We start from the raw sequence: 14,731 nt of genomic DNA, 5'->3' as shown, positions 1-14,731 counted from the left end.
TGTACAACTCATATCGTATATTGGATGAATAGTCAGAAAATAATTCTGAAATAAATTTCGTTGTTACTGCATTAAGAGGCTTATGTATAATCTCAATGTGACTGTTATGCGGTTACAATTGTCAATGTGACAAAACAACTTGATATTATTATAGAATTTTCTAGAACAATCTCACAGATTTCAGTAAGTTGATCGAAAGTATTTATCATTTGATGACTCTCCCCGGTATTAACTCGAAATTGTCAAAAATGTCGAATGTGACAAACATGCAGTTATGGGCAGTACAGGCCTCCAAACATGAAAATTTTGTATGAAAATCGGCTTTTCTTTCCTTTTCTATTTCCAACACTGTATTTGTAACTTAAATTGTTAATACCGATTTTCGAAATATTCATTACTCGGTTTAGAAAAATAGGATGTAGCGCTACTTGGGCACTTCCATGATTCACTTTGGCATGGGGGGTTTATGTCAACCGAATTGTCTGAAACAAGGAGCACTTCAATACGACGCATGTTATAGTTAAATATGAGCTCAGTATTGAAGTCGTATTGAAGTTGTTCGTATTGCAAAGTTTAAGAAATTTCGGTAGAGAAAACCCCTCATGCCAAAGTGAATCATAAAAGTGCCCAAGTAGCTCTGCACCCTAGCTTTCAAAAAACCCCACTGTCGAAGTGAATCAAAAGAGTCAAGAAAAGGATCCGGTATTCTACCATGCTTTCAAAAATTGCTAATGTTATAGCAGTTTATACAACAAGTGCAGAATGATGATTATTACAGCACGAGTCGTTATCCAACTTATTTTTGCTATTTCGTAAAAGATCATATTATTACCGCAAATATTAAAAAGATGAAAACCACCATAAGTATTTTTCCCATTTGCTCTATAGTGTTTTATTCTCCGAAATCTCATACCGCAACAGCTCGTTAGCAGCCTATATACATTACTTTCAACTAAACCATCCTCCAACCAGCATGTTTTGCCGAAAAAATCAATCCGGCTTTCCACGCTATCACTTCACCCGCAGTTTCTCGTTCTTACTTCTAAGTCGATAAAATTGTCAATCACCGCTATGTTCCTTAGACTATGTAAATACGCATTAATTGAAAGGTATTACAAAAAATAGGTTGAAAACCTATTATTTTTAGGTTGACCACATGTAGAAGTAGGTCTCCTGCCAGTGTGGAATGTAGGACAGAATCAGGTTGGTGATGGTGCCCGTCAGTGGAACCTTATTTCCAATACCAGTCAGCAGTGAGGCAATCCGTTGCTTGCTATATTTATCATAGAATGGGGAGCGCATCAAATAGAGCAGCATCGATACGCACCGCCGGGATAATTCCTGCTTCTGCTCTTTGGATAGATCCTCACGGTTTTTGTAGTAAATGCGTAAGCTAGAAAATTGACAGTGATATAAAACAATTTCCATTACACATAATTGAACAAACTCACCTCGCTACATCGATAGCCATCGGTACCAAGTAAGACTTCCAGCTTTTAAATCCGTACCGACGAACGCAAGCCAAGTGTATCAATGGCTTCAATATGTACATCAATTCCGCCGTTCGAATAAATCTTCCGCCATACCGAATCACCACAGGTTCATGTTTCAGTGGTTTGAAAGTCCTGGCCACGATTGGTGGTGCTCCTTCGACTTTTCGCAGTACCCGACCGGACCGCTTCAACACAACGGTATCAGTCAGCTCTTGGAAGGTACTGTTATCCGGTCTAGCAGTCTCGACTAGGTTTTTCCTATCGAGGACAGGGATCGGCGGGTTTTGAATGATGTTGTTATTTTGGCAGAACATGGTGAGAATCACGCGACCTATGCATCTAAAAAATAGAAAAAGATTTATGTCAATTAAAAATCCTTATAGCTTAACCACTATTTTTTTATATTATCATTTGAAACATTGTATTAAAGTGAAGATGAATCGAATCCAAACCTCGAATTTTCAAGAGCACAAATCTGGAAATTTCTGCTTGAGTGTTTTGTGTTAGGTAACATTTTCATAATTATTTGGTAAAACTTAATTAACACAACAGTCGACAGCTTGCTCTCGCAGCAAACAGAAGCCTTTTGTTTCGCTCCGCGCGCGTCTGTCTGCGTCTCCAAAGCCATTTTTTCGGGTATCTCGCCAGTATCTCTGGTGTCTATCGGTACATTACGTGTCCCCGGACGTCTATTGGCACGGTTTTTGCATTCTTACCAACCCCGGCGGGAACTTTTCAGGAGCTGACGTCGGAAAAAGTGCATCTAACCTCAATTAGCAGCAGCAACGGGCTGCAGCACAGTGGTCCAGAAGAGACACTATTGTGATCGTGGAAGTGTGAACCGGAAAAGCTTTTATTTACCGTTCATGTGAATCCGAATCAGCATTTCTTCTTCTCGTTTCGTTTCGTGTGCAAGTGTGTGTACTTAAACCAGCGTTTCTAAAGCGGTTTTATCTGGTTCGCCGACATGGAGTGGGCCCCGGACCCTTTTCCCCCTATTGGGGATCAAGGAGGCGGCTGCTCATCCAATTTTTTCGACGGTGAATTTGCTGGAGCGTTGTTGCCAGGATACCTTGACAAGGAAGGAACAAGAGGGTCTATGGGGCTCTGCACTGTTTTGATTTTGCATGGGATTTTGAAGTTTACTGGCCTTGTTGTTTACTAATTATGCAGAGGAGTGAAAGAGATCGAATGTTTTTTGTGCAGAGCCCCATTCAAGTGCTCCGAATGCAAGCAGTTGTAGGAGTACTGCCATGCAACCCTTTCGTTATGCGGAAAACAATCAAAAAATGCGTAGGCACGAAAATCGACGGCGCTTTTCCCGAAGGCAAGGAAGGAATAAGTTACGTTCTGAAGGTTCTCGCCGACAAGATTCTTGAGGAGCAACTATTCGATCAAGGGGTACGAGGATTCCGACGCATAACCAAGCGCGTAGGAAAAGATAACGTTAATACGTCTACTCTGATCCTAACAATCGCAGGAACCGTTATCCCGGCGCACATAGACTTCGGCTACATCCGGTGTAAGACACGCCCCTATTTTCCTGCACCAATTGCTGGGGGTTTGGACAGCGTTGCCAACAATCACATGCAACCTGTGGCACTTGCTCAAAAGACCACACGATTGATAAGGAGAATCCCTGTCAAGCGGAGGTATATTGCAAGCGGTGCGACAGACATAGCCACTCTCTGGCCAGCCGAAAATGCCCTGTCTACGGCAATGAAAACGAAATCCAAAAGATTCGTGTTAATCAAGGCATTTCGTACCCAGCAGCCCGAAGGCTATTTGAACAAGCCTAGCTAGCAAGGATCAGCAAATCGCCGACCTGTCCTCTAAAGTTGACAAACTCCTTCAGGAAACGGAAGCGAAGAATAAGCGAATCGAATCTCTTGAAGTAACCCTAAATGGCAACATCCACCCGGGCAACAACGGCATGATTGCGGAGCTTCTGCAAAAAGTAGATCTCCTGACCAGTGAAATGAGAAAGAAGGATGAAAGAATACAGATCCTGGAAGCAGCCCTGCAGAGCGGTTCCCGCATGGAAATTGTCCGGAAACACGGCACAATTGAGGACCTAGTAACTAAGGTCAACGACCTTGAACTCCAACTGAAACAGAAAGAAAGAGAGGTCTACACCTTCCAAAGACTCTTCCAAAAACGCTCCCAATCCCACGTCCAACACTCCTCAAACGTTGCTCAACAATCTACCGACAACCCTGCAGCTCATTCGCAAGCCCAAAACCAGATCGATATAGCGCCTACAAACTCGAAAAAGAATAAGAATAGGAAACAGAAGGTGAAAGAATCTCAGTTGACTCCCATGTATGAAAGCGACACCAGCCCAATTCCCTCAGAGCCAACTTCGGTAGAGCGAACCCCCAAAAGAGATCGTGCAGTCACAGACTCTGATGAATCATCCGGCCAGCCAAAAAATAAGGTCTATACTCCTAACTGTGACCTCATTCCCAACGTTAACATCTCCACTTCAAGTGGAGACGATGACATGTCAGATTCCTAGAAATTCATCCAGTACTCCTCGCTAAAGCACTCTACAACAGGGAAATTACATGTGTTATACCAGTCATGGGCCCTAAACCCATAGAAAGTGGTCAGTCCACCAAGAAAAAGGAGACTACTGGAGTGTCTATCACAAGTTCAACCACTTCCATCAACGATACAACAGAAGAAGACGATGTTTCCAAAATCCCACGTCCAAATGCCACCTTTTTTCAAGCAGTTCCAACATCTTTGCTGTGGGAAGGCCCATCAACAATGCCTTCCCCCAGTGAGGCTCTGTTGGGATCTGCAACGTCTGCGAGTCGGGAAAAAACACGATAGAAACCAAGACTTCCCAACCAAGACGCTCTGCACGGATCAAAGCAAGATATCTAAACGAGACTTCGAAGAGCAATGCGGATGCTCAGCTAGGTCATGCAAACAGCTGCAGCGTGGCAGATTATGATCGCATCCAGGCTCTCCGGTACGGCCCTGCTGCGGTACCCATTGAATCCAGTTCCTCTGCCTCTGCACCACCAACTTTCTCTAGATCGTTTACCAACCCTGGTACGTCTACGGCCGTCATCGATACGATAAAGCAAACCAATTTCGTGCTGCAGTGGAATATAAACGGATTTCACAACAACATAAGTGACCTAGAATGCCTGATCCACGACAACCTGCCTGTCGTAATAGCCTTACAAGAAGCTCATCGCACCACTGTGAACAGAATGAATCGAATGTTGAGAGGAAGGTACAAATGGATATACAAAAGCAATGCAAATGTATACCATTCTGTAGCGATCGGGGTACTAGAATCGGTCACTTTCTCCCAGTTACAACTAGATACCGACCTTCCCATTGTCGCTGTCAAACTCGATTATCCATTCCCTGTATCGATAGTCAGTATGTATCTGCCATGTGGTAAAATACAGGACCTCAAAAACCGACTACTCCGTGCACTAGAACCCATACAAGGTGCAAAATTGATCCTTGGCGACGTTAACGGGCACCATACCACATGGGGAAGTGCTAGGGTTAATGCTCGAGGTTCCATCTTGATGGAACTTGCAGAGGTAATGGACTTGATTTCACTTAACGATGGGCCCATTACTTTCACCAGCGGTCAACGTGAATCAACCGTCGACGTATCCTTTGCTAGCTCCAGCATCGTCAACAGATTGCTCTGGAGTGTCGGTGCAGACCCCCTTGGAAGCGACCATCACCCCATCTCGATATCTATCAACCAACGACCTCCAGAAACATCGCGCCACCCTCGATGGATTTACAATCAAGCATACTGGGCATCCTTACAAGCAATGATCGACGAGTCACTGGTTTCATCCGAACCCGACAACCTTTCTACCTTTCTGAGTACCATCCACCAGGCAGTCGCTGCATCTATACCGAAAACCAGTCCCAAACCTGGCCGTAAGGCTCTCGCATGGTGGTCACCAGAAACGAAAAAAGCAATAAAAGCCAGGAGAAAGGCCCTACGATTGATAAAGCGACTCCCTAATTGTCACCCAGACAAAGATGCGGCCATGGCCCTCTACAGAGCAAAACGGAATGAATGCCGACAAATCATACGTGACGCAAAAAATCAATGCTGGGAAAGCTTCCTGGACAGTATAAACTCCAGCCAATCCTCGACCGAGCTATGGAGTAAAGTAAATTCTCTTAGCGGAAAACGGAAGGCTCATGGTATCGCCATTCACCAAGACGGCGTCCTTACCAGGGATCCAAGTACAATTGCTCAGGCCCTGGGATAATATTTCGCCTCTCTTTCGGCATTTGAGAAATACAGCAACACCTTCAAGCGACGAAACGATGCTAGCAGCCTCGAAAAAATGATCATTCCAGAAGACAAAACTCACCAACCAATCAACGAACCCTTCCGTCTTATCGAACTAGAACTGGCCTTAGCCAAGTCTAACGGTAAATCTGCCGGAGTCGATGAGATAGGTTACCCAATATTGAAGCATCTCCCTCCCGTTGGCAAAGCAGCCCTGTTACGACTGCTAAACATACCGAAAGAGTGGAATCATAGCCTCGTTATTCCTATTCCTAAACACGGTTCTGTTAACAAAGCACCTACAGATTTTCGTCCGATTTCGCCAACATGCCTGGTTCACTTTCTTGAGTCTAATGGTCATCTCGACCACCGACAGCACGCGTTTCGTTCCGGTCACGGAACGGGGACATACTTTGCAACTCTTGGACAAGTACTCCACGATGCTAAAGCACAGGAGCAACACGTTGAACTGGCTACACTAGACTTGGCGAAAGCCTACAATCGGGCCTGGACACCAGGCGTCATTAACCAGCTTTCCAAATGGGGTCTGACAGGACACGTCCTTCACTTCCTGAGAAATTTTCTGCGTAACAGAACTTTCCAAGTTTGCATTGGGAATCACCGCTCAAATACTTTTTCAGAAGAGACGGCATACCGCAAGGCTCGGTTATTGCCGTCACTATCTTCCTAATTGCCATGAACGGGGTCTTCAGTAGTCTTCCGAAAGAGATCTTTATTTTCGTTTATGCGGACGACATAATGCTTGTGGTTATTGGGTCCACCGAAAAAGCGCTCCGCCGGAAACTCCAGGCATCAGTGAACGCCGTCGCCAAGTGGGGCAATGAAGTAGGATTCGAGTTATCAGCTGAAAAAAGTGCCATAATGCACTTCTGTACATCCCGCCATCGTCCCATTTGTTCTCTAGTCACTGCCAACGGTCAACCAATACCATTAAAAAAATCCGTTCGAGTACTTGGTATTCACTTGGACAGGCATCTGACCTTCGTCGAACACTTCAATGAAGTTAAACGGAATTGTCAAACTCGCCTAAACCTTCTTCGTACATTATCCAGACGCCATAACACCAGCAACCGTGACGTCCGCCTTCGTGTAGCAGCAGCAATCATTGATAGCAGACTACTCTACGGTATAGAACTTAGCTGTACAACAACCGACGCAATGGTCACATCACTCGCTCCTGTTTATCATCAATCGATACGAATCGCTTCCGGTCTACTGCCATCCACGCCATCAGACGCTGTCTGTGCAGAAACCGGTAGATTGCCGTTCACGCATCTCATCACAGAGACTGTATGCAAAAGAGCAATCAGTTTCCTAGAGAAGACAACACCTTGTACCGGCGGAGTCCTTCTCCTTGATGAGGCGAACCGGCTCCTGCATGGACACGTCAACCAAGTGCTCCCCCCTGTGGCCGAGGTCCACTGGAATGGAGCCAGGAGTTGGGACTCGCCCCGTATGAACATTGAAACATCGATAAAGAATGCCTTCCGGGCGGGAGACAACTCCCCTGCGTTGACTAGATCTGTCGCCGAGCTACTTCGAACGAAATATGCCGACTATACACATCGGTATACAGATGGCTCCAAGGCCCAGGACGGAGTTGGTATCGGCGTTACCGACCCTGAAATCAGCCGTTTTCTCCGCCTTCCAGATCCCTGCGATAAGGATGGCTGCAGAAGCAGCAGCCATCCTTATCGCCTCTACAATGCCGTCACCGAAGCCAGTCCTGATACTTTTTTTTTTCTTTATTTGAGAGACTTTCAGCCCTTGGCTGGTTCGTCTTCAGTCCTGATACTGACAGACTCAGCCAGTGTTCTCGCAGCGTCACGACATAAAAAATAACAAGGCAGGCTCTTTACTGATGTAAATATCAAGTTTGATTGTAAACATGTGACGTCACTCCTATCGTACCATATACCTTCCGGCTCACTAGATCTTTTTTTTTCGCAAATTTGTTCGAGGTGGATAGGAATGACGTCGTCAAGTAGCTGTCAGATTTCGGAATATATCACCTTCTCAATATAGTACACCGTGTCGCAGCGTTATCGTCGGAAGTGACTCGCCATCCATGGATCCAAGCAATCCAGCTTAAGGCGCATCCGGGTACAGTATTTGCTTGGATACCTGGACACTGCGGGATCCGTGGCAACGAAGAGGCTGACCGTTTAGCAGCTCACGGTAGACATTCAACCAGTGGCGACTCGTAACCTCACTTTCTACCTGTTCTACGAATCTGAAAATGACTATTTCGGCAAATTTAGATTATAAATCAAAAAGTTAATTATTGAAATCATCCTTTCTAACAAATATCTTTTCATTACATGCAAATTTGTTACTGAAATTCAAGAACTTCTATTCGTGGAACAGGTAGATTTGAGGTTAGGGAATCGCCACTGCATTCAACTTTCTACACAAAGGAAATTCCTGGCCAAGATTTGAAACGTTGGAGCACTACGACCATTAGGGACTCCTGGGCGCTTAAGTGGCTGAACACACGTAACCTTTTCTTACGAAAAATTAAATATGATATCACACGATGGGTTGACCCCAAAAACCATCTCGAGCAAAAAATTATGTCCAGACTTCGCACGGGTCACACAAAGGCTTCTCACAATATGGGAGGTGAGGGACCTTTCCGAAGAATCTGTCCCGCTTGCAATGTATTATACTCGGTGGAACACTTCATCATTAATTGTCCTCAACATCAGGCTGCTCGCATGCTGCATGACATTCCTGACAGTATCCGCTGTGCTCTCAACAACGACCCTGACAACATCACACGACTTATGAATTATTTAAAAGACATCGAACTATACCACAACATCTAGCCATCCTCCCCGACAGAATAATTCAACTTGACCACGCTTCGAAACTTGACAACGAATTCGTTTAATAGAACCACCCTAGAATACAGCCTGGAACAGATCACGCACCCCCACCTAGACTATCCAACGGAAATAGCTCTTATATTACGAATGATTGTCTTTCTTTAACCAAAAATGTTAACTTAACACATTACTCTGTATAAGTATTACTGCCCAGGAGGGCCAATGTAACGCCCTCTTTTTTCACGGAGACGAACCAGCCACTGGCTGAAAGTCTCCTTAATAAAGATAAAATAAAAAAAAAATAACACAAAAAAATCAATTTTGTTATCAACAACTGCCGTTGCAGAATGTGAATGAAAAACTAACATAAGCTCGTATTAACATTTTGTTAACAACATATTGCATTTAATTTGCAGCAACATTTCAGAAATTTTAGTTTACGGAACAAGTTGCAGAATGATGATTTTTACAGCACGAGTCGTAAATTTAGGATAATTACGACGAGTGCTGTAAAAATCGAGTTCTGCATCGAGATACGTACAACATTTTTTGCAATTTAATAAACCACTTGAGGGTATCAGAAGTTATATTTGGATGCATTCACCATTATTCTACAAATTCTAAAAAATGTTGTGTTATGATTCATTACGCAACTCAAAACAGTTGCGTAATGAGAAAGCGTTGCCTAATGAATCATTATAGCACTGGATTCAGTTGTATAATGACTATTCTTGCACTGCATACTTCAGTGCAGGAAAGTAGGCAGTTTCATGACAGATTGGCGTGATGAGAAACAGCCTATTACGATGAGAAATTGCAAAAAATTTTGTACATAACGGTTATCGCCGATTACAGCCAGTACACCGTCGTGTACTTGCATAGCAAGAAATCTGAGGCAGCCGATCGGCTACGTCAGGTATGTAGAAAACTTGTTTGGCGGAAAGCCGCGTACAGTAAGATCGGTGGCGGCGAGTACGCTAATGAGAGAGTGTAGAACTTTTTCGCTGCTGAGGGAATAAAGATACAATATACTACGGCATACACACCTCAGCAGAACAGCGTCGCCGTGCGGCGCAACCATTATCTACAGGAAATAGCAACAGCGATGCTTCTGGATGCAAACCTGGACCATAGGTTCTGGGCTGAGGCAGTCCTTACCGCTGCTTACCTGCAGAACAGGCTGCCATCGAAATCGGTCGATGCTACTCCTTACGAAAAGTGGCATGGTAGGAAGTCGAAGTTGGACCACTTGCGGGTTTGCGGCAGCGAAGCTTGGGTTCATATCCCAGCGGTGAAACGCGGAAGGTTCGAAAGTAAAGCACAGCAGCTAGTGTTCGTCGGCTATTCGGACCAACACAAAGCCTATCATTTCTTCGATCTGGCAACGCTGAAGGTCACCATAAGCCGTGATGTCCGGTTTCTCGAAATGAACGAAGCCAAGGATTCATCTGGCGAAAAGGGAATCTAGAATGAAGAGGATGGTATTTCATTCACATCGACACGGCAACTGACCCTGTACCAGGTGAAGAGTGCGAAGAGCCTAACGACTAAGAATTCGATGAGTGTGAAGAGTACGTGGAGGAAGAGCCAGAAATGGCAGAAGATCCCTTGGCAATCAAAAGAGAACCTATAAATCGTCCCCTTAAGGTGAAGATGAATCAAAGTCAAACCTCAAATTTTCAAAAGCACAAATCTGGAGAACCAAGCATCCGTTTAAGCTGAAAACTTAATCGATTGATCACCACTACCAGCTGAGCAATCGATAAAGTTTTTAGCTCAAACGGAGATTCGGTTATCCAGATTTGTGCTCTTGAAAATTTGAGATTTGGCTTCGATTTATCTTCACCTCAATGCTACAACTGGATAACTCGAAAATCGACGTTTTGAGATAAACGACTTTGAAAATTTGACCATTTTTCAATACACACCGGATACCTTCCTGTATCAAACAATGTACAAACATATTTTTTAAGGTGCTGAATTAGAAGAAAGAAAATTGTTTCATTGAGCATCATTTGCGTGGAATAACACATATTTAAACCACGGACGAATTTTAAAAATATATGATTTAAAAATACATGATGTCATATTTTTGAACATAATTAGCAATTTTCGCGTTCAATGTTGATTTGAAAAGCACAATCATGGTAAAATGGTAAAATCAACGTGTTTTGCAGCACATTTGAAGTAAATGTGGGCAAAATATGGCTTAAGTATTGGTTGATTTGTGCTCAAGTCCATTTTTTAAATATTGAATATTTCCTACATTCCTACATTTCCGTACATCATTCCACACTAGTGTCTACAAGTGCTCTAAATTTTCGTTGTTTTAGAAGATTATACCCTCGGGCATGCAATGCAATAGGAATATTAATCGTCAAGAACAGCACTGTAAATGGTATAAAATTTTGAATCACTAAGACTTTGATTGATTAAGTTTATTGATTGACGTCTATTCATTCAAGTCTAATTCAAATTACCCGCGAGAATGTCAAAAGCGCTAAACTTCACATGTAGAAAAGCCAGAAAACAATTATTATTTCTTCGATACACTTCTAGAATGTGTACGGAATTGAAAATCATTTTTCAAAATTGCTATATTCTGTTTTACAACAGGTTTTCAAAATGCAATTACAAAATCAATATTCATATCAATACTTACAAATCTATTTTAGTATGAATACACATTATTGTATTTCTCATAACTGAGTGATAACCTAGCATATAATCAATAATTTTGGAGTTTGTTGTTCAATGGTTTAGCTGATAGCCATCTAGAGCAGTTTTTTCGTTCAAAAGAAAGAAAATTTACAGGAAAATGTGTTCACTGTATTCCATTCTCCAACCGAAACACAGTGAACACATTTTCATCTAATATTTTTTAGTTATGAACAGAAAAACTGCTTTTGAAGTTTCGATGATGACGATGATTACGATGACGGAGCCTTGATCGCTAACGTATCTTTAGAACGCGAAAATATCATCTAGTACGGTCTGTCTGAACACCAATTAGTGATAATATCATTTCATTGCTGTACTTGGCACTCCACGTGAGAAAGGTGACCAGCTCTTAGAGACGTGGGATTTTATCTTCGTCCACTACTACTAGGTCAGCTGCTCCCCATAGTGTTAATCAAGGGAACTGATTTTTGACCCAATCTGCTGTATGATTGTCCGGAATCGACAGCAAGCAAATTTAGGTTTGAACAGTCTCCAGCGGAGACTGCAACAAACCGGAAGTCTTTCCGTTTATAAACAAAGTTCTATCTAGGAAAACTAAAAGTAGAGTTCTCCTCTGGGTGAAGCTAGCATAAAAAATCAAGGAGTAAAAAAGGGATCAATAGGTATAAGAAGCTAGCACTGAAAAGTACTGTTTCATGCTTTAGGTAGTCTCTATGCTTCCGTTAGCAGAAATTATTTGCAACTTACTTGATGGTCTGCACGACGACGATAAGAAACCACCTTCCTCGTGAACCCCATATCTTTTGGGCCGACAACTCGATGAACACTTCGCAGTAATCCAACGTCGTTAGGACGATTTTGATCTGCCGTGCCAATGGACTAGTTTCCGACTGCTGGACAGCAACACCGTTTGACTTCTCGATGATTCGGTCATTGAAGAAAACTAGCAGATTGGACAAAGAGTACACCAGCTCCGAAACTGCCGGTGAATTGTTAATTTTTCCTGAAACAAAAATACACACGTTTTAGACTTTTGAATGAAAGTCGGATGCTATATCCGCTTACCGGCTATGAAGTAGGACAACCATTTGACGGTCATTTCCACATCCCCCAATGCGGAGGGATTGCTTGAAACCCACTTGACATATTTGCCGTACAAGTTGCGTAGTTCGATCCATGGCGTAACAGATTCCATTCTTGATTAGCACCAATCTCTCTAAACTATCTTACTCAATCCTGTGCTCATTGATTTCGGGACACCTTTTTTCAATCGATATCCAGTCACACTTCTTCGTAGAGATCAAAGGTTGAATGGCATTAATTGCTACTATTATGTATGATCGACGACGAATCGAAACATCCGAGCGACAAAAAGGTAAATAATGATGTCTAATGGCTGGCTGGAATTGTCACCGAAAAAGCAAAAGAAAGCAAAACACGAACCAACGTAGTGACAGATGAATGAAATTTTACTACTTTTACGCACTTTACCGTTTTGTCCCTTGGTAGGGTGCGTTAGATGTTGGAGTAAACGAGGGGTGAGTTGATGGCAATGAGCATCACTAATTGAAATAGTACACGGAGAACTTTGGAAATGCTAATTAGAATAACAATTATTACATATCTCACTTTTTTGGATATTAAGCATGTCAAAGCTTATTATTTTATACTTTAGCATGCATTTTCGAAAAATATAAATTTCAATGATTTTTTAGCTACCTTGTGTTATACCTTGGACTTGGTGATATTTTTAAAAGATTCTGTTGCAGGATAACACACGTTTTTAGAAAAAATAAAGTTTTTGCTAGTTTCTTGTGATTTTTCATAATGAAAACTGGTAGAACTTTCAGCTTTCGTGTTACTATGAAAGTTAACTGGGAAAACTTCATCGTCTGTAAGAAGAAGTCAAGGAAGGAGTGAAAAAGAGGACCAATTTCAGCTATTTGAAAGTAAGTTTCCACTCCATCCACCATGATGCCGAACAATTGAAATTATAGCTATCTTTTTCATCAAATTCCTTGATAGACCTTAGATTTCACCTGATGTGGACCGATACCAGTCAGCGATTCCAAAGGAAGGTTCCTCACAAGCGGAAAAATGTGAAATTATGGAGACCTGTTGGTTGTAGCCACTGGGAACGGCACCACAATCGAACAATCTAACAAGGTCATAATCTTCGCGTGTGGAACTTCATATTAGAACGCCGCGTTACAGGGAATGTGTAAAGTTGGATGTTCAGCAGAATATTTATAAAAATAAATGTCTTTTCATCTATTTGTTTCATTAACTTAATTTCGATTCTTCCTTTGTTCTGATTTGAGTCTGATAAGTAAACAAAACCGTAACGGGATCATAATCATTTAAGCGTCATTAAGCATTATGCATCTTAAACGCCGATTATACTTATGAAAGTATAAAGCAATTATATGCATTCCAAGGGGTGAATAGACCGAATATGGTTTTAGTATAACTTTTAAGCATTTTAGTATGAAATTATTTATCCGTGTATGTGTACTATTTAATGTAGTTTACACACTCAGAAACACGGATAGTCACAGAATGACTAAATTTTAGTAATTTATGACTATTTTCTATCTGCCTCTCTTTCATCCTGCCGGGAATTTTATTCCTATTTGTCAATTCGCCTGGGTTGAAGCATCGCTAAGCTTCAACCCAGTTGAAATGACAATTAGTGTAAAAATTCACAGCAGGATGAAAGAGAGGCAGATAGAAATGACTATTTTCATTGCATAAACTTTAGTAATTCTGTGAATATTTTTATTTCTGCACATTAAGCTGCAGAATTATGATGCACATTAAGCTGCAGAATTATGATTCTCACAGCACCATTTGTCCAATTTCAAAATGGAAAACCTGACTTAATCCACCGATGGTGAAACTGAACCCTTTTTACATTTCGTTACAGGTTTGTGGTAATTATTATTCATCATTCATTTGGAACCTTGTATCAGAATAACTAAACTTTAATAGTAGGGTTGTGATTATGTTCTGTCTGCCCTTTTCTAACAGTTTAATGGTTTGCGAGAAACTCCTGGAAACCAAGGGTGGAGGGCGGCTGTCAAATGGGAGTAAAATTGAAAAGCCGCCAACCAAAGTCCAGAACCAGTTTTAAGGCTTAACGCGGAAAAGTAAAAAATATATTTCGCAAAACTACAGGTAATCAATGCGCTTGAAAGATATTTTTGCAAGCAGTTATTTGTTACTTGCTACTGCAGTGCGCTGTTGGCAATTTAATCAGCAAATTTGACTTAATTCCCAAAATGGATGTTTTCTAGAAAATTGATTACGCCTTCACCATTGTTTGGTCGGAATTTTGTATGATTGTTTACTTTTTAGAACTAGCGACACGTTGGGGTAGCAGTAAAGAGCCGTCACTTCCACCCATGCTAGAAAAT

At 42.1% G+C, this 14,731-nt stretch overlaps 1 protein-coding gene across 1 annotated transcript; it reads right to left on the bottom strand.

The window, feature by feature from the left end:
- Positions 1-865: 865 nt before the first annotated feature.
- On the bottom strand, positions 866-12,799 carry LOC5573373 (peroxisomal membrane protein PEX16). The gene is made up of 4 exons (XM_021857301.1): positions 12,381-12,799; positions 12,063-12,318; positions 1,452-1,832; positions 866-1,393 (listed from the first exon to the last, which is right to left on the bottom strand). Exons 1-4 carry the CDS (start codon positions 12,508-12,510, stop codon positions 1,144-1,146), a joined length of 1,017 nt encoding a protein of 338 aa, XP_021712993.1. The 5' UTR covers positions 12,511-12,799; the 3' UTR covers positions 866-1,143.
- Positions 12,800-14,731: the final 1,932 nt, after the last annotated feature.

The sequence above is a fragment of the Aedes aegypti genome, chromosome 1 (assembly GCF_002204515.2).
Source record: "Aedes aegypti strain LVP_AGWG chromosome 1, AaegL5.0 Primary Assembly, whole genome shotgun sequence".
NCBI lineage: Eukaryota > Metazoa > Arthropoda > Insecta > Diptera > Culicidae > Aedes > Aedes aegypti.
This window is presented reverse-complemented; position numbering and strand designations above follow the sequence as displayed.